General features: G+C 44.8%; 1 protein-coding gene across 6 annotated transcripts in view; it reads right to left on the bottom strand.

The window, feature by feature from the left end:
• LOC115135214 (cullin-9-like) overlaps nucleotides 1-19,129 on the bottom strand; it is a 73,757-nt gene extending 54,628 nt beyond the window's left edge. For 3 of the 6 annotated variants that reach the window (XM_029669665.2, XM_029669666.2, XM_029669667.2), the window contains exons 1-11: nucleotides 18,912-19,125; nucleotides 17,301-17,957; nucleotides 6,499-6,653; nucleotides 5,490-6,077; nucleotides 5,147-5,327; nucleotides 4,794-4,984; nucleotides 4,252-4,642; nucleotides 3,760-3,952; nucleotides 3,453-3,654; nucleotides 3,087-3,280; nucleotides 2,771-2,967 (exon numbers count right to left, since the gene is read on the bottom strand). In XM_029669665.2, coding sequence (XP_029525525.2) covers nucleotides 2,771-2,967; nucleotides 3,087-3,280; nucleotides 3,453-3,654; nucleotides 3,760-3,952; nucleotides 4,252-4,642; nucleotides 4,794-4,984; nucleotides 5,147-5,327; nucleotides 5,490-6,077; nucleotides 6,499-6,653; nucleotides 17,301-17,952 — 2,944 coding nt within the window. In that variant the 5' untranslated portion in view covers nucleotides 17,953-17,957; nucleotides 18,912-19,125. Of the gene's footprint in view, nucleotides 1-2,770; nucleotides 2,968-3,086; nucleotides 3,281-3,452; nucleotides 3,655-3,759; nucleotides 3,953-4,251; nucleotides 4,643-4,793; nucleotides 4,985-5,146; nucleotides 5,328-5,489; nucleotides 6,078-6,498; nucleotides 6,654-17,300; nucleotides 17,958-18,911 lie in introns of all 6 variants that reach the window. The other 3 variants (XM_029669669.2, XM_029669668.2, XM_065023251.1) reach the window with 3 other exon arrangements.
• Between the last annotated feature and the right edge of the window lie 261 nt (nucleotides 19,130-19,390).

The following is a 19,390-nucleotide window of genomic DNA, read 5'->3' as shown; positions in this document are numbered from 1 at the left end:
CTGAGGTGGGAGACTCTGTCCATAGGACAACAATCAGTTGTATATTGCACAAATCTGGCCTTTATGGAAGAGTAGCAAGAAGAAAGCCATTTCTTAAAGATATCCATAAAAAGTGTTGTTTAAAAAGTTTGCCACAAGCCACCTGGGAGACACACCAAACATGTGGAAGAAGGTGCTCTGGTCAGATGAAACCAAAATTGAACTTTTTGGCAACAATGCAAAACGTTATGTTTGGCGTAAAAGCAACACAGCTCATCACCCTGAACACACCATCCCCACTGTCAAACATGGTGGTGGCAGCATCATGGTTTGGGCCTGCTTTTCTTCAGCAGGGACAGGGAAGATGGTTAAAATTGATGGGAAGATGGATGGAGCCAAATACAGGACCATTCTGGAAGAAAACCTGATGGAGTCTGCAAAAGACCTGAGACTGGGACGGAGATTTGTCTTCCAACAAGACAATGATCCAAAACATAAAGCAAAATCTACAATGGAATGGTTCAAAAATAAACATATACAGGTGTTAGAATGGCCAAGTCAAAGTCCAGACCTGAATCCAATCGAGAATCTGTGGAAAGAACTGAAAACTGCTGTTCACAAATGCTCTCCATCCAACCTCACTGAGCTCGAGCTGTTTTGCAAGGAGGAATGTGAAAAATTTTCAGTCTCTCGATGTGCAAAACTGATAGAGACATACCCCAAGCGACTTACAGCTGTAATCGCAGCAAAAGGTGGCGCTACAAAGTATTAACTTAAGGGGGCTGAATAATTTTGCATGCCCAATTTTTCAGTTTTTGATTTGTTAAAAAAGTTTGAAATATCCAATAAATGTCGTTCCACTTCATGATTGTGTCCCACTTGTTGATTCTTCACAAAAAAACACAGTTTTATATCTTTATGTTTGAAGCCTGAAATGTGGCAAAATGTCGCAAAGTTCAAGGGGGCCGAATACTTTCGCAAGGCACTGTACCTTTGACTATTGGATGTTCTTATAGGCACTATAGTATTGCCGGTGTAACAGTATAGCTTCCGTTCCCCTCCTTGCCCCTACCTGGGCTCGAACCAGGAACACATCGACAACAGCCACCCTCGAAGCATCGTTACCCATCGCTCCACAAAAGTCGTGGCCCTTGCAGCGCAAGGGGAATAAATACTCCAAATCTAAAAGCGAGTTAAGTTTGAAACAGTATTAGCGCACACCCAGCTAACGAGCTAGCCATTTCACATCTGTTACACCAGCCATTAGGCTGATAGGCATGAAGTCATAAACAGCGCTGTGCTTGCGAAGAGCTGCTGGCAAAACGCACGAAAGTGCTGTTTGAATTAATGATTACGAGCCTGCTGCTGCTCAGTCAGACTGCTCTGTCAAATCAGACTTAATTATAACGTAATAACACACAGAAATACGAGCCTTTGGTCAGTAATATGATAGAATCCGGAAACTATCATTTCGAAAAACAAAACGTTTATTATTTCAGTGAAATATGGAACCGTTCGGTATTTTATCTAATGGGTGGCATCCCTAAGTCTAAATATTCTTGTTACATTGCACAACCTTCAATGTATCTCATAATTACGTAAAATTCTGGCAAATTAGTTCGCAATGAGCCAGGCAGCCCAAACTGTTGCATATACCCTGCCTCTGCGTGCAATGAACACAAGAGAAATGACACAATTTCACCTGATTAATATTGCCTACTAAACTGGATTAGTAGTTATAACTAGTGATTATAATTTATTGTTTTTTATAATATAAGTTTAATGCTAGCTAGCTATTTAACTTGGCTTCTACTGCATTCGCGTAACAGGCAGGCTACTCGTGGAGTGCAATGGTTAGAGCGTTGGACTAGTTAACTGTGCGGTTGCAAGATTGGACCCCTGAGCTGACAAGGTGAAAATCTGTCGTTCTGCCCCTGAACAAGGCAGTTAACCCACAGTTCCTAGGCCGTCATTGAAAATAAGAATGTGTTCTTAACTTACTTGCCTAGTTAAATAAAAGGTATACAAAATAATAATAATCGGAAATCGGCGCCCAAAAATACCGATTTCCGATTGTTATGAGAACTTGAGATCGGCCCTAATTAATCGGCCATTCCGATTAATCGGTCGACCTCTAATCTGCACGCACAGTGAGGCAAAGACTTTTGGAGGATGGTCTGGTGTCAAGACGGGAAGCAAAGAAGCCACTTCTCTCCAGGAAAATCACCAAAATAAAAGCTAGACAGTCAGGGAGAATCCCAAATTGTAGTATTTTTGTCATGGCATAGGGCCCCTTTGATTTTGCTTTAATGTTTGAGTCACTCTGATAGCCATGGCAAAAAGTGTAGAATTGCAGGAAATTTGCTTTAAAACTGCACATTTTCCTCTCAGCCTCATGGCAAGGTGTAGAATTGCAGGAAATTGTATTTTACAGCAAATTTCTCTGTCTCATGGCAAAATGTGTAGAATTGCATGAAATTGGCTTTAAAACAGCAAAATTGTATTACTGTGGCCAACAGGAGAGCCTCTAAAATGGCCATGCCCCCACCACAACCAACACCTAAACCCAATTTTGATCCCGAAAAACCCCTGTTGTCCACTTTGGGACATAAACCCATAAGAAAGGGATGTCATATTTTCTTTGTTATTTATTGTTAGAAGGAACTATCATAGTAATACAAGAGGCGTGGCAGAAAAAGCTCATGTTCCTAGCTGGCTAGTTGCACGCCTATACATAACCGTAACTCAGCACTTATTGAGGAGTGTGTTCAGATGAGCAGTGAAATCGCACCTTTTTTCTCCAGCTTGTGGTCCATGGAGATGTGATTGAGGGCGATGATGGCCAGCCATTTCTCTGGCCGCGACGCCGCGAGGCACTTCTTGAGCACGGTGCTGACATCACAGGCCACCAGCTGCTCTGCCAGGCTCTTACTACTAGAGATCAGCATGATGATCACCAACAGACCGTTCCTTACCGACAACATACACCTGGTAGGAGAGAGAGAGCAGATATCCCTTAGCCTCTACTGTAACAAAAGCAGTCTCATTATAGGAGTTGGGCATGTTAACATTCCCTTTGAGAGCCAGTCGAGGTGCAAATGACATACCCAGGTGTGTTGAGCATCAGTTCAATGGCAGCAGGGATGGCAGCCAGCAGTCCCTTGGAGCCCTCGGGGGTGGCAGAGCCAATACTGGCAAAGACTCCGAGCATCATGGGTGTGGCAGACTCAGAAAGAGGAAGACAGCAGCTGCTCATGCTGCTAAGGTTATACTTACTGGCGCCTGTGACGACCATCAGAGTCTAGAGCGGAGGGAAGAAATCAATCGTGGACAGAAACATGATAGAAAGCTTCTACTTTACAGCTATAGAGTTCTCATTACTTGTCATCCCCTAAAACTGCGTAAGAAATCTAGCTAGATTACATAACTGGCGGGAGTAAAAACAACTCACAACAAAGTGATTGGGAACTCACCGCCAGGGCAACTTGCTGGATCTGTGGAACAGTGGGGTATTCCTGCATACAAGAGAGGATGGCTTTGACGCCCCCCTCCGTGGCAAAGGAGACCCTCCACTCGTACTTGACCATGAGGGTGCGGGTGAGACGCAGGGTGCTGACCACATTCTCCTTGGGCTGCCCACACAGCATGTCGACCACAAGCTTCAGGACTTTATCCCTGTGGGGAGGGAGGGGGGCAGAGAAAAGTCAAAGATCGTGTTGGGAGGACACAAATGTCAAATGTGACCCTATAAGAGAGGAAGTGTGCAGGCAGCAGCCTTACCGGATGGTCTGGACAGCGTCTGTCCTGAGGGTGCTCTTTTCCTGAGGCCCCTCGTCCTCTAGGACCTTGGTGATAAACTTGATCCCAGCCAGCTGCTGGACTGGATCTGAGCCACTCTTCTTCATGATGTCCACCACCTCCCCAAGCTTCTCCAGGGCCGTCTTCTTGCCCTGCACCTTGGAGTTGTTGAACACTGGTGGGGAAAACACAAGGCAAAGCATGTAAGAATGGCTGTCATGAAGTAAATCATCCTGTATCCTGGGGTGTATTCACTAGGAACCAAACGGAAGCAAATGGACTGAAATTGGGAGGGATCTACCTGAATTTGTCAAATAAACACTCGTTTTCATTTTCACATTGCAAAATATTTTGCTACAACAACAAAAATGGTTTCACTTGTCTTTCAATGGAAAAAAAGGTGTTGGCTACCCGCTAGAGGTAGTTTTCCAACTGAAAAAACAAACAAAAGCTCAAACACACTGACTGCCACACCTTTCATCTTCTCCTCCAGGTCTTCTGAGTAGTTAGACTCTTCCATGGGCAATTCAGACTCGGTGTCAGAGATATAGTCTGTAGGACTCTCCTTCTTAGGCTTCTTAGAAAATGAGCCCATGACAGAGGAGGAGGAAGCAGTGCCAGCAGATGAAGAGGTGCTCTGTCCTCCTCCCAGGCCAGAAGAGCCCGGGCAGCCGTCGGGCAGCAGCTCGTCATCCTCCAGGCCTCCCCCACCGCGCCGCATGTAGTGTTTAGAGAAGGAGTGGGAGCAGAGCAGGTCCCACAGACACGAGTTCTGCAGGGTCTGCTTCAGGTAGTGGAGCAACTTACGGGCCACCTCGCCTGGCACCGACAGCCGGATAAGAGTGGCCTCATCTGTGTCTGACATCTGACAAAGCAGAGAGAAGCAAGTCAAAAAACATTAAATCTACGGTCAACTTGCATGGGGGCTGAGAGTCATGAAAAGAACAGGAAGAATGATTAGATTAGAGAGTGAGGGATTTGAAGCCAGAGGGGAGGATGGAGTGATGGACACTTGCCTGTTCATCGAGGCTCTGACGTAGGATGTTGTTGATCTCCTGCTGTTGCTTTGGTTCCAGCTTCTTGATGAAGAAGAGCACTTCCCACCACTCAGCCCGGCTCAGGGTGGCGCCATCAGCATGCAGCCCCTCAGCCAGGTAAGGCAACGAGTACAGCCCACCAGGAGGCTTGGAGAAGAATGTCTGACTCACTACATACAAGGGAGCACAACACCAACAATATTAGACAGTTACTAATAAAACAATATTTCGGCATTTTGTTGAGTTTACAGAATAACCTGCAAGTGAATTAGGGATCAAAGTTCATGTGCCTTGATGCTTTCGGAGCCACGCCATTGTTGAAAGTCACTTACTTAAGTGCGAGTCTGTGGGTGCAGGTGACCCCCTCTTACCAGCCGTTAGCTTGATGGTCTCAGTCAGGGAGGAGGCCTTCTCCTGGACGTCTTTCTCACCCTGTCCACTGGTGCCCGCGGCCATGATCTCAACCATGTGCCAGTGCACCCAGTAGGTCCGAGATAGTGAGTTCCAGTACACCTGTGCCCACAAAAAGAAACAGACCGCAATAAGCCAATCACATTGAAGCAAATGTGAGCTTATATTGTTAATAAAAGTTTTTGTAACTCCGTCATCACTCTAAACCCTTAATCAGATCTCAGGAGCCAGCTGTGTGCTGATACCAGGTGTGATGTTTTGTACCTGCACTGGTGGCGAGCCGTCGTTACTGTAGCGGAAGTCCCCCTCATCACCAGCGCTGACTTCCTCATAGTCCTCCAGCATACGGACCAACATGCCGCTCTTCAGGTTGTCCTGCACGTATTCCACGTAAGCAGAGCGGCTGGCAAAGTCTGTGCGTGTCCTGAAGCCGCTGCCGGTCTTCTTCTTGGGTGGTGTTGTGGCTGCCATGCTTGAGGTGGTAAAGACAGGAAAGGCAGAGGCAGAGAAGCGGGGCTGGAATATGGAGCGCAGCATGCGGCGGGGCGGCACGTCCTCCTGGTCCTCTCCGCAGGCCCTGCCCTGGGCCAGGCTGCTGGACTGTGGCGGTTGCCGGTTGTGGTCCCAGCCCATGACGTGAACCAGCTCAGAGATGAGGTTAGCCATGGCCATGGTGAACTCAAACTCCCGCTGGACACGTAGGTTCTCTGGCTGGTGGCCTGCCCCTGAGGAGGAGGCTGGTGCGTCTTGCCGCTCAGAGCTTGACTCCACCCCTGCCGTGTTGAGCTTGTCCATCAGGGACGTCACACACAGGTACCGCTTCACCAGGGAGAACAGTAGCTTCCCTGGGATCTGGAGCACACGGGAAACGTCACATTCCATCTTAGCAATAGGTAATTTACTGGTTTGATCTAGGACAGGGTTCTCCAACCCAGTTCCTGGATAGCTACCCTCCAGCTACCCTCCAGTTGGTTTTCGCTCCAACTCCAGTTGCAAATAAGCTGATTCAGCTTATCAACCAGCTAATTATTCAAATCAAGTGCGTTATATTCAGGTTGGAGCGAAAACCTACAGGGCAGTAGCTCTCCAGGAACATGGTTGGAGTGAAAACCTACAGGGCAGTAGCTCTCCAGGAACATGGTTGGAGTGAAAACCTACAGGGCAGTAGCTCTCCAGGAACAGGGTTGGCGTGCCCTGATCTAGAGGTACATGTAGGAACACATTGGTGAGTAAAAGTACTGTACATAGACATAGAATGTGATTTGGTAGCTACCTGAGGGAGGTGGATTCCCTCAAAAGAGATGCCATGCTCCTCAGAGGAGGTGGTCTCTGCAAACAGCTCCAGGAGGGTGTAGCGATTGTCAAAGTCCATGTGCTGCTCAATACCGTCCTGCTGGCTGAGTGACAGGAGCACATAGGCACGGCTCCCTGGGGGAAGACAGAAGCACCATTGTTATTTTATGTGGACACACTCTCCCTCGTGCTCTCTCCCCCTCTGAGCTTTCACTGGTTGGTCTGTCATGACACCTAGTATTAGGGGTGCGAATATTTAAATAAAATTGTGATCCTTAACGTTAAGAAAACATCACCCCCCCCCTGCACTTTTTCCACGCTAATGTTACGAGATGTAGAATGTTGCATGTAGAATATCCTAGCCTATTCAATGATGATTGACCCTGCTTTACTGAAGTTGTGTGACGGCCCTCCCACTCGGTCTGCCGTATTCTTTCTCTTTGCTCGTTTCCCTTATTAGGATGTTCGGCGGGAGGAGCTGGGAGGGACACCTGGGCCCGGGTGTGTCCCGGGATAATTACACCTCTTCCCCATTCATTGAGGAGACTCTCTCCATGCAGACACACTTAGATTTTGGTTATGGCATTTGTGTGGCCGTTTTGTTTGTTTGCTTTGGCACCTTTCAACACATTTATGCACGCAACCACTCACGTACACTACTGATTACACATACCATTGCTAATTGTATTTACGTTACCTCAGTTAATAAATATATTTTTGTTATTCCTAATCTCCACGTTGTCTCCCTTTTTGTTACAGACTTCGAGCCGGTTTGGGACAGTTGCGAGACATTGCAAGCCAATTAATAGCAAAATACAGCATTCCATTGCGAGATACAGCGTTTGATTGCCGATAGACAGCCCTAGTGCACGGTTCTAACTGTCTGCCTGGTGGCCGGCCTGCTTCTACTGTGCACCTCCCCTCTCCCTCAGTCCTTTGCTAACTTGCTATGAAAGATGTGAGTGTTTGTGTTCTCAGAAGTACAGAACTAAATCAGTCTCCTCCATTCCAAAAATACGGAATCGTAGGAGCCAATTCCTAACAGAAGATGTGTTTTCTTTCAACTAAATATTATCTCACAAAGTACTTTTTTAGGTCTGGTCTGCAGGCAGGCTACGCGTAGGTAGCTCAAGATTATTTGATTGACAGTTCTGGTCACCTAGTGATGGACGTCGGCCCCGCTTCAGAAGCAGCCTTATTTTACAAACAAGTAAAATGCCCATTCAGTGGCGCTTCAAAACCATCTCCAGAGAAGGTTTCGTGTTGGCATTTAAAAAGCTGTAGTTTCCCCTAGACATAAAAAAAACTTGCCGTACCCGAGGCACTTTCAAGGGTATATGACTGCAGTAGATAAAACTTATTCACCCGGCTTTAGCGGTCATACATACGTAATAGAACCATTATTCTGCATTATGAATTGAAGTGGAATTTTATGAATTTTTTTTATTTAAAAAAATGGATATTTAAACATTAAGCAAAATTGTCATCTAGTATCTAATGAGGTGGTTACCACTGTCCCAGGAGAGTTGAGATATACCAGAGCTTAATCATCTTAATCACCTGATTAACAATACATTTCAGTTTCACTCAATTTCCACTTACAAGACAACCTAAAATCCTGGCGTGGTAATAGTACTTAAAAAACCAAGAAATCCATGTGAACAAATATATTTAAGTGCAGAAGTGTGTGACTAGGATTACAGGCAGCCCAATTATGTTTTCCACTAATTGGTCTTTTACCCAATCACATCAGATCTTTTCACATCAAATATTTTTCAGAGCTGACCTTATTGGTCAAAAGACCAATTAGTGAAAACGCAACCTTTGTGACAAAGCAAAGGCCTTTACAACCATATCAGCTCCCATTCACCTCAGAATATGTCAAAAGTGTAAACACAGACAGGGTTCAAGAAATCTCCTGTGTACTCACGCATTTCCTCAACAGGGCTCAGCAATGAAAACAAACATCAGTCAGTGACAGACACTGACGGGAATGCAGAGCTGCCCTTAGCGTCATGTCAAAGGTCTCAGCCCTTCCTGATAGGAGTTACATCGAATAAAATTCCACAAGATTGTGAGCCTCATAGCCTAAGGAGAGGGAATTAAAAATGTACAGAAACCAAGAGACAATTCTATACAAGACAGCAGAGCACACACATTCAGATCTTCATATTTTTTTATATTTTGGCATCCCTAGTGACACTGCATCGCGGTGCTATAGTCGTTACTACAGACCTGGGTTCATTCCCAGGTTTTCCACAACCGGCCATGGCCCCAAAGGATTGCGCACAATTGGCCCAGCATCGTCCATGTTAGGAGAGGGTTTGGCAGATGGGGCTTTATTTAGCTCATTGCACTCTAGTGACTCCTTGTGGCGGGCCGGTGCCTGCAGCCTGCCTACGGCGCCAGTTGGACGGTGTTTCCTCCAACACATTGGTGCGGCTGGCTTCCGGGTTAAGCTAGCGGGTGTTAAGGAGCGCGGTTAGGCAGGTCATGTTTTGGAGGACGCCTGGCTCCACCTTCGCCTCTCCCGAGCTCGTTGGGGAGTTGCAGCGATGAGTCAAGATCGAAAATTGCAGAGAAAAAAGGGGTTCAAATGGTTTTTGTTAGAATAAAAACATTGTGAGTGGCTTAATAAAGAAAAAGTAGCCTACAATAAAAAATAAAACAGCCAAATTCAATGAATGTTCTACTGTTTTCATAAAGCATGTTAGAAAATATACATTTCAGGCCTCCTGAGTGCGCAGTGGTCTAAGGCACTGCATCGCAGTGCTAGCTGTGCCACTAGAGATTCTCGGTTCGAGTCCAGGCTCTGTCGCAGCCGGCCGCGACCGGGAGACCTAAGGGACGGCATACAATTGGCCCAGCATCGTCCAGGTTAGGGGAGGGTTTGGTCAGCAGGGATGTCCTTGTCCCATCGCGCACTAGCGACACCTGTGGCATGCCAGGCGCAGTGCACGCTGACACGGTCGCAGGTGTACAGTGTTTCCTCTGACACATTGGTGGGCCTGGCTTCCGGGTTAAGTGGGCATTGTGTCAAGAAGCAGGGCGGCTTGGTTGGGTTTCGGAGGACGTACGGCTCTCGACCTTCACCTCTCGAGTCCGTATGGGAGTTGCAGCGATGAGACAAGACTAACTACCAATTGGATACCATGAAATTGGGGAAGAAATTTAAAAAGGTAATATATTTCTACATTTCCTCTCCAGCAGAAAGTTGCTAAGAAAGCTTAAAAGGTGGCAGTACAGTTAATAGAGCAAGGTGAGACGCTAGCGTCTCATTTAGCCAACAGGAAATGCAAATGCGCAACGCCAAATGCTAATAATACTCGCTAAAACTCAAACTTTCATTAAAACACACATGCAGGGCACTCAATTAAAGCTACACTCGTTGTGAATCTAGCCAACATGTCAGATTTTTTTAAATGCTTTTCGGCGAAAGCACGAGAAGCTATTATCTGATAGCATGCAACCCCCCGAAATACCTGAAGGGGACGTAAACAAAAGAATTAACGTAGCCGGCGCTACACAAAACGCAGAAATAAAATATAAAACATTCATTACCTTTGACGAGCTTCTTTGTTGGCACTCCTATATGTCCCATAAACATCACAATTGGGTCTTTTTTTCGATTAAATCCGTCCATGTATACCCAAAATGTCCATTTATGAAGCCCATCTGATCCTGGAAAAAGCACCTTTCCAAATCGCAACGTCATTTTTTTTAATTAAAAAAGTTGCCTATAAACTTTGACAAAACACTTCAAACTACTTTTGTAAACCAACTTTAGGTATTAGTAAACGTTAATAATCGATCAAATTGATCACGGGGCGATCTGTATTCAATAGCAGCAGGTCTTGAAATCTTGGTCGATATTCTCTCTTTCAAAACTTCCTCCTGTGTACCCGATGACAGAAAGTGCCTATTCTTCATTTCACCAAGGATTAACTTCAACCCAATTGCCAAGACTGGCGACATCGTGTGGAAGCTGTAGGCATTGTAAACTGGTCGCTATCTATTTTCCCTTGCCATAGACAATACAGACAACTGGCGGATGGATATTTTTTTTTTTTTTTTGTGAACAGTTTTCCTTGGGGTTTTGCCTGCTACACACGTTGTGTTATAGTCACAGACATGATTTAACTAGTTTTAGAAACTTCAGAGTGTTTTCTATCCACACATACTAATCATATGCATGTACTATATTCCTGGCATGAGTAGCAGGACGTTGAAATTTTGCGCGATTTTTAACAAAACGTTGAAAAAAAAAGACCCGATCTTTAAGAGGTTTTAAAAAGATTATTTCTCTTTGCCAATATAATCCATCCACCTGACAGGTGTGGAATATCAAGAAGCTGATGAAACAGCATGATCATTACACAGGTGCACCTTGTGCTAGGGACAATAAAAGGACACTAAAATGTGCAGTTTTGTCACAACATAATGCCACAGATGTCTCAAGTTGAGGTAGTGTGCAATTGGCATGCTGACGTCAGGAATGTCCACCAGAGCTGTTGCCAGATAAATTAACATTAAAATTACCATAAGCCGCCTCCAACGTGTAACCACGCCAGCACACGACCTCCACATCCGGCTTCTTCACCTGCGGGATCGACTGAGAACAACCACCCAGACAACTGATGAAACTGAGGAGTATTTATGTATGTAATAAAGCCCATTCCGGTCACAACTTGCAGACTTGTTTATGTGCTGCTGTGCGTTTTTTGCTAACCTTACTTTGCTACCTGACGGTTTTTACTTTTTAATTACCGTTTATAATTTTTAGTTTTTCCCTTGCTCTACTTTTTTTAATTGAACTTCTTCACTCCAGACACTTTATCTGGACATGGTTTGACAGCATAGCAAAGGATTGTGTTGACCACATAGGAAATAGGATGATGTATGTTTAAATTAATGTTGCTTTTTTTGCAAAAATAAATATATTTTTTGCTTCAATTCTTTCTATTTTTTTGTTAGCCAGCCTGCCAGCTTAGTTGCATCTGCCACTAGCAGTCAGTGCAGTCAGTTCAGCTATCCCCATTGAGACAGTGTCTGTGCCTCGACCTAGGATGGGCAAAACTAAACATGTCGGTGTTCGCCTTAGAATTCTCACTGGAATAAAGACTTCCTGTCATTATTGAAAGAGATCATGATACCTCACATCTCAAAATAGGGCTACTTAATGTTAGATCCCTCACCTCCAAGGCAGTTATAGTCAATGAACTAATCACTGATCATAATCTTGATGTGATTGGCCTGACTGAAACATGGCTTAAGCCTGATGAATTTACTGTGTTAAATGAGGCCTCACCTCCTGGCTACACTAGTGACCATATCCCTCGCGTATCCCGCAAAGGCAGAGGTGTTGCTAACATTTATGATAGCAAATTTTAATTGACAAAAAAAGAAAAACATTTTCGTATTTTGAGCTTCTAGTCATGAAATCTATGCAACCTACTCAATCACTTTTAATAGCTACTGTTTACAGGCCTCCTGGGCCATATACAGCGTTCCTCACTGAGTTCCCTGAATTCCTATCGGAACTTGTAGTCGTGGCAGATAATATTCCAATTTTTGGTCACTTTAATATTCACATGGGAAAAGTCCACAGACCCAGTCCAAAAGGCTTTCGGAGCCATCATCGACTCAGTGGGTTTTGTCCAACATGTCTCCGGACCTACTCACTGCCACAGTCATACTCTGGACCTAGTTTTGTCCCGAACCCAACCAAGCCGCACTGCTTCTTAACACAGCGTGCATCCAAACCGGAAGCCAGCCGCACCAATGCGCCGGAGGAAACACCGTGCACCCGGCCACCTTGGCTAGCGCACACTGCGCCCAGCTCGCCACAGGAGTCGCTGGTGCGCGATGAAACAAGGACACCCCTACCGACCAAGCCCTCCCTAACCCGGGCGACTCTAGGCCAATTGTGCGTCGCCCCACGGACCTCCCGGTCGCGGCCGGTTACGACAGAGCCTGGGCGCGAACCCAGGGACTCTGATGGCACAGCTGGCGCTGCAGTACAGCGCCCTTAACCACTGCGTCACCCGGGAGGCCACATAAACGGAAGTCTTCTGACTAGCTTGGAAAGACAGTACCATGCAGTATCGAAGAGCCCACACTGCTGCTCGATCATCATATTTCTCCAACTTAATTGAGGAAAATAAGAACAAGCCAAAATGTATTTTTGATACTGTCGCAAAACGAACTAAAAAGCAGCATTCCTCAAGAGAAGATGGCTTTCACTTCAGCAGTGATAAACTCATGAACTTCTTTGAGAAAAAGATCATGATCATTAGAAAGCAAATCACAGACTCCTCCTTAAATCTTAATGTTTTTCTAGAATCTTGACTAGAACCAAAACATTTGATCATATTACTCCAGTGCTAACCTCGCTACACTGGCTTCCTGTTAAGGCAAAGGATGATTTCAAAGTTTTACAGCTAACCTACAAAGCATTACATGGGCTTGCTCCTACCCATCTTTCCGATTTGGTCCTGCCGTACATACATACACGTACGCTACGGTCACAAGACGCAGGCCTCCTAACTGTCCCTAGAATTTCTAAGCAGCTAGAGGCAGGGCTTTCTCCTATAGAGCTCCATTTTTATGGAATGGCCTGCCTACCCATGTGAGAGACGCAGACTCGGTTTGAACCTTTATGTCTATTTTGAAGACTCATTTCTTCAGTAGGTCCTATGATTGAGTGTAGTCTGGCCCAGGAGTGTGAAGGTGAACAGAAATGCACTGGAGCAACGAACCACCCTTGCTGTCTCTGCCTGGCCGGTTCCCCTCTCCACTGGGATTCTCTGCCGCTAACCCTAATACAGGGGCTGAGTCACTGGCGCTCTTCCATGCCGTCCCTAGGAGGGGTGTGTCACTTGAGTGGGTTGAGTCACTGACGTGATCTTCCTGTCTGGGGTGGCGCCCCTCCTTGGGTTGTGCCGTGGCGGAGATCTTTGTGAGCTATACTTGACCTTGTCTCATGATGGTAAGTTGGTGGTTGAAGATATCCCTCTACTGGTGTGGGGGCTGTGCTTTGGCAAATTGGGTGGGGTTATATCCTGCCTGTTTGGCCCGGTCCGGGGGTATCGTCGGATGGGGCCACAGTGTCTACCTACCCCTCCTGTCTCAGCCTCCAGTATTTATGCTGCAGTAGTTTATGTGTCGGGGGGCTAGGGTCAGTCTGCTATATGTGGAGTATTTCTCCTCTTATCCGGTGTCCTGTGTGAATTTAAGTACTCTCTCTCTCTCGGGACCCGAGCCCTCTCTCTCTGGACCCGAGCCCTAGGACCATGCCTCAGGGCTACCTGGCCTGATGACTCCTTGTTGTCCCCAGTCCACCTGGCCGTGCTGCTGCTCCAGTTTCAACTGTTCTGCCTGCTGCTATGGAACCCTGACCTGTTCACCGGACGTGCTACCTGTCCCAGGCCTGCTGTTTTCAACTCTCTAGAGACAGCAGGAGCGGTAGAGATTAGAGGTCGACCGATAAATCTTGAAACCTTACAGTTAACTAGTCTAAAGCAATAACGACCTGCCTCTCTCTCGTTGCACTCCACAAGGAGACTGCCTGTTACGCGAATGCAGTAAGCCAAGGTAAGTTTCTAGCTAGCATTAAACTTATCTTATAAAAAACAATCAATCATAATCACTGGTTAACTACACATGGTTGATGATATTACTAGATATTATCTAGCGTGTCCTGCGTTGCATATAATCTGACTGAGCATACAAGCACACAAGTATCTGACTGAGCGGTGGTAGGCAGAAGCAGGCGCGTAAACATTCATTCAAACAGCACTTTTGTGCGTTTTCCCAGCAGCTCTTCGTTGTGCGTCAAGCATTGCGCTGTTTATGACTTCAAGCCTATCAACTCCCGAGATGAGGCTGGTGTAACCGAAGTGAAATGGCTAGCTAGTTAGTGCGCACTAATAGCGTTTCAAAAGTCACTCGCTCTGAGCCTTCTAGTAGTTGTTCCCCTTGCTCTACATAAGAACATCCAATAGTCAAAGGTTAATGAAATACAAATGGTATAGAGAGAAATAGTCCTATAATTCCTATAATAACTACAACCTAAAACTTCTTACCTGGGAATATTGAAGACTCATGTTAAAAGGAACCACCAGCTTTTATATGTTCTCATGTTCTGAGCAAGGAACTGAAACGTTAGCTTTCTTACATAGCACATATTTCACTTTTACTTTCTTCTCCAATGACAATTACAACAATACTGAATGAACACTTATTTTAACTTGATATAATACATCAACAAAAATCTATTTAGCCTCAACTAAATAATGAAACATGTTCAATTTGGTTTAAATAATGCAAAAACAAAGTGTTGGAGAAGAAAGTAAAAGTGCAATATGTGCTATGTAAGAAAGCTAACGTTTCAGTTCCTTGCTCAGAACATGAGAACATATGAAAGCTGGTGGTTCCTTTTAACATGAGTCTTCAATATTCTCAGGTAAGAAGTTTTAGGTTGTAGTTAATATAGTATTTATAGGACTCTCTCTCTATACCATTTGTATGACTATTGGATGTTCTTATAGGCACTTTAGTATTGCCAGTGTAACAGTATAGCTTCCGTCCCTCTCCTCGCCCCAACCTGGGCTCGAACCAGGAACACGTCGACAACAGCTACCCTCGAAGCATCGTTACCCATCGCTCCACAAAATCCACAGCCCTCTGCAAGGGGAACAACTACTCTAAGTCTCAGAACGAGTGACATTTGAAACGCTATTAGCACGCACCCCGCTAACTAGCTAGCCATTTCACATCGGTTTCACCAGCCTAATCTCGGGAGTTGATAGGCTTGAAGTCATAAACAGCTCAATGCTTGAAGCACAGCGAATAGCTGCTGGCAAAACGCACAAAAGTGCTGTTTGAATGAATACTTACGAGCCTGCTGCTGCCTACCACCGCTCAGTTAGACTGCTCTATCAAATTTCAAATCATAGACTTAATTATAACATAATAACACAGAAATACGAGACTTCTGTCATTAATATGGTCGAATGCGGAAACTATCATTTAGGAAACAAAACGTTTATTCTTTCAGTAAAATACGGAACCTTTCCGTATTTTATCTAACGGGTGGCATCCCCAAGTCTAAATATTGCTGTTACATTGTACAACCTTCAATGTTATGTCATAATTAAGTCAAATTCTCGCGAATGAGCACCGCATCGATTATATGCAACGCAGGACACGCTAGATAAACTAGTAATATCATCAGCCATGTGTAGTTAACTAGTGATTATGATTGATTGTTTTTTTTATAACTTACCGTGGCTTCTTACTGCATTCGCGTAACAGGCAGGCTCCTCGTGGAGTGCAATGAGAGGCAGTTGGTTCGAGCGTTGGACTAGTTAACTGTAAGGTTGCAAGATTGAATCCCCGAGCTGACATGGTACAAATCTGTCATTCTGCCCCTGAACAAGGCAGTTAACCCACTGTTCCTAGGCCGTCATTGACAATAAGAATGTTTTCTTAACTGACTTGCCTAGTTAAATAAAAGTGTAAAAATATATATATACATGCTTTTTTAAATTATTATTATTATTTTTTTTTTTTTTATCAGCCAAATCGGTATCCAAAAATACAGATTTCCGATTGTTATGAAAACTTGAAATTGGCCCTAATTAAATCGGTCATTCCGATTAATCGGTCAACTTCTACTCACTACACAGGTTCCCATAGTTAGGTGCAGGATGATGTGCGTTGTCATAAATCTTGCCCTTGGAGGCAGAACTGAGCAATTTCCGCTAGATGGGCAAGCTGCAGAGTCAAATTTGGCTATATTGTAAAAATTCAGGAAAACCAAAACAAGCTTTTTGGTCTGAATTTAAGGTTAGGCATTCGGGTTAGCAGTGTGGTTAGGGTAAATTTAGCTTTAAAATAAGATGTTATGACATAGTGGCTGTGCCAGCTAGTGACCTTCCTGCAGAGCTGCATTCAGGGCAAGATTCATGACAATAAATGCCAACCTGCTAATTAGGCTTACCATTGCCCACAGACTCTCAATTTCAAAATTAAAATGGGAAGTGTTGTCAGTCAATGACAATAGAAAATGCTAGGAAAACTAAAGCTAAAGAGATATTAACTAGTGGCTAAATCAAGAATTTAAGCCCTTTTTTGGCAAATAAAGCTACGAGTCATGCAGAAATACCATTATTCAGGTCAATGATGCTTACAGACGAATATTACACATACGTAGTGACTGATTTACCTAATAGGGGTCTGTGTTTTACATTGCAGCACATGCTCAGTCATCCAATAAACAACCACACTCAACAAACTGCGTAACCGAAAATAAACTGTGTCCTGCACTATAAACGTGTTTTGGATAGTAAGGGGAGTGGAACTCCAGGCAGATGGGTCATGTTTCACACCAACACACCAAAAACATCAGGTATCATAGCCTAACTAATAAACAGACTACACAACCAGTGTGCAAATGTAAAACAGACAGGGGCCAAGTCCTCACATATTAAGTAGACTACACAAAACATTTCCCCTTACTTTTCACAGCTCATCAGTGATAAAGAAATATTAATAGTGGTAAAGGACCGTCTAGGTGAAAGCAAGAGGGCAGAAACACTGCCTAGCCTACTAGTAAAGCCTGCTTTTTCTGTCTTGTCAGTTAAGATCAGTGGTCTATATAGTAAGGAAGGTGATAAGTATAGAATGTATTACCACCACGTCTCAGTCTCTCTACTCTCATTTCCAATATGGCTGACACTGGAACAGTATAAGAATGAAATGATCAAAGCCCCACCATACCTGCGTCATGAGAGGCCAGAGCCCGGAGCATCTTCCCAGCACTTCTGCGGGTTTGTTGCTCCTTGTTACAGAGCAGCTCCATGAGCAGGTCCAGGGCACCCGTCTCCTTGAAGACACCCACCAGTGAGCCGATGCTGGCGTAGGCACTCAGCACATGGATGGTGTGTGTGATGCTGATGGCAAAGTCGCTCTTCTTGGTCATCTGCTTGCGGGCCCTCCTGACCAAGTTCTTGACATCGTCCTTCATGTCAGAGAGCTCCACCTCATCAAAGGTGACATCATTAGGGAAATCTCCGCCGTGCCTCTCCTCTGCCTCCTGGAGGGGCCGCTGGGCATCTGCCTTGCGCTTGCCCAGCAGCGTGGGGCAGTTGGCGTAGACGTCCTCCATTGACATCCACATCAGGATGTTCTCCGTCTTGCTCTCACCTGAGGTTGAACCGCCCACCCCTGAACTGCTTCCCCCTTCTCCTCCTGTCTCATTGCTCCCTCCACCTGAGCCACTACCATCGTCTATGGCCAGCAGGCACCAGCGGATCAGGTACTCTGTCTGGCCATCATGAGTCCGCCGCTGCCGGATCAACTCCTCTGGGTAGGCCTGTAGCTTCGGGCCCAGCTGGACAAGCAGGTTTCCATTGCGGCGTTCGCCTAACATGATCGCTGTAAGGAAAAAAATTAAGAATGAATGACTAATATCAATACTTGAGGTGGTGATACTTTGACCATATAAGATCAAATTATAATAACACTGTTGGACAACTTGTAGCCAGGCTGTATCTTGTTAGCTGTGCACCTCTATGGAAATTAAAGTGAGATACTGGATCAGTGAGGTGTAACAAAAACTACTGGATGGGCAAATCAGCCAATGAATGAAGACTTGGCCTGGCTGTTGACATATAATAAAGCTATTGGTGAATGGCAAGTATAGCTAACGTTCGCTAGTTTGCAATACATTTCCAGAAACTTTAGTTTCCTTTTCATTATGACCTATTTGAATATACATTTTTCGAGAAAAAAAAGGTACATATCAACACATATGTAGCTAGCTACTATAGTTAACTAAATAACGGCAGTAATTTGCATAAGAGATTGAGTAGCAGTTAGCTAAACTATTATACAGCAGTTGCAAATTCTAACAACGGTCGGTAAACGCTGGCTGCTGCTATAGCGTTTGTTAGCTAGTAACGTTAATGTAATTACATTTGATCCATTTTCACTATCAAAGCCCTCTTCAATCATCTGATTGTATCAGCTGGGACGTTAACGTTAGTCAGCTCCACTTTTTAAACACTAGCGAACGTTATCGTCCTATTTACTATGAAAAAGGTGTGGCTGCCAATGTCGCTGAATAACTCCAACAAGTTTACACTACAGACTGCCTCATCAGCAGGGGCCCTTTTTGACAAGGCAACACTGCCTCAAATTATTAAAGAAGCTACATTACCTAGCTAGCTTGCTAACGCCTGACTCTGTTTCTAACGTTAGCAAGAAGGTTTTACTAGCTACCAGTAACTAACATTAGCTACACTTTTTTGTACATGTGATTTGGGGGTAATAACTGAACTAGAGCGGCCTAATAACACCAACATAGCAGGGGATCGATAACTCGTTTACCTCCAGTGCTACAGCGTTTCCCCTTCACTTCTTCCCCGCTCTTCTGTCGATGGAGCTTTCTTCTCCGTTTTAATGTATCGTTTCCCAGCCTGGAAAAAGTTCGTAGGCAGCGTTTGATACTACGGGGCACACCGCACGGTGACAGCAACGTATGGTTTAGAAACTGAGGTGACGGGTAGGAATTTCCCTGTGAAACGAACAGTTGTTACTAGTTACCACAGCCACAAAGTCAAAATTGGCTATATCGTGAAACAAACAAAATATATATATCATTTTGGTCTTATTTTAAGATTATGGCTAGGCATAAGGTTAGTAGTGTGGTTAGGTTTAAAACCAGATTTTATTAAAAAACATTTTAGAAATGGGCGGGGTTTATAACTTTGTGGCTGTAATAACTAGTGACGACCGAATGAAACCGCTTCACTTCCGCTTAACTTTCATATCATGTCCCCTAATGTCAAAGAGGAAGCGGAGAAGCG

Source organism: Oncorhynchus nerka, linkage group LG10 (genome assembly GCF_034236695.1).
Source record: "Oncorhynchus nerka isolate Pitt River linkage group LG10, Oner_Uvic_2.0, whole genome shotgun sequence".
Lineage (NCBI taxonomy): Eukaryota > Metazoa > Chordata > Actinopteri > Salmoniformes > Salmonidae > Oncorhynchus > Oncorhynchus nerka.
The sequence above is the reverse complement of the archived record's forward strand: the minus strand, read 5'-3'. Positions and strand labels throughout refer to the sequence as shown.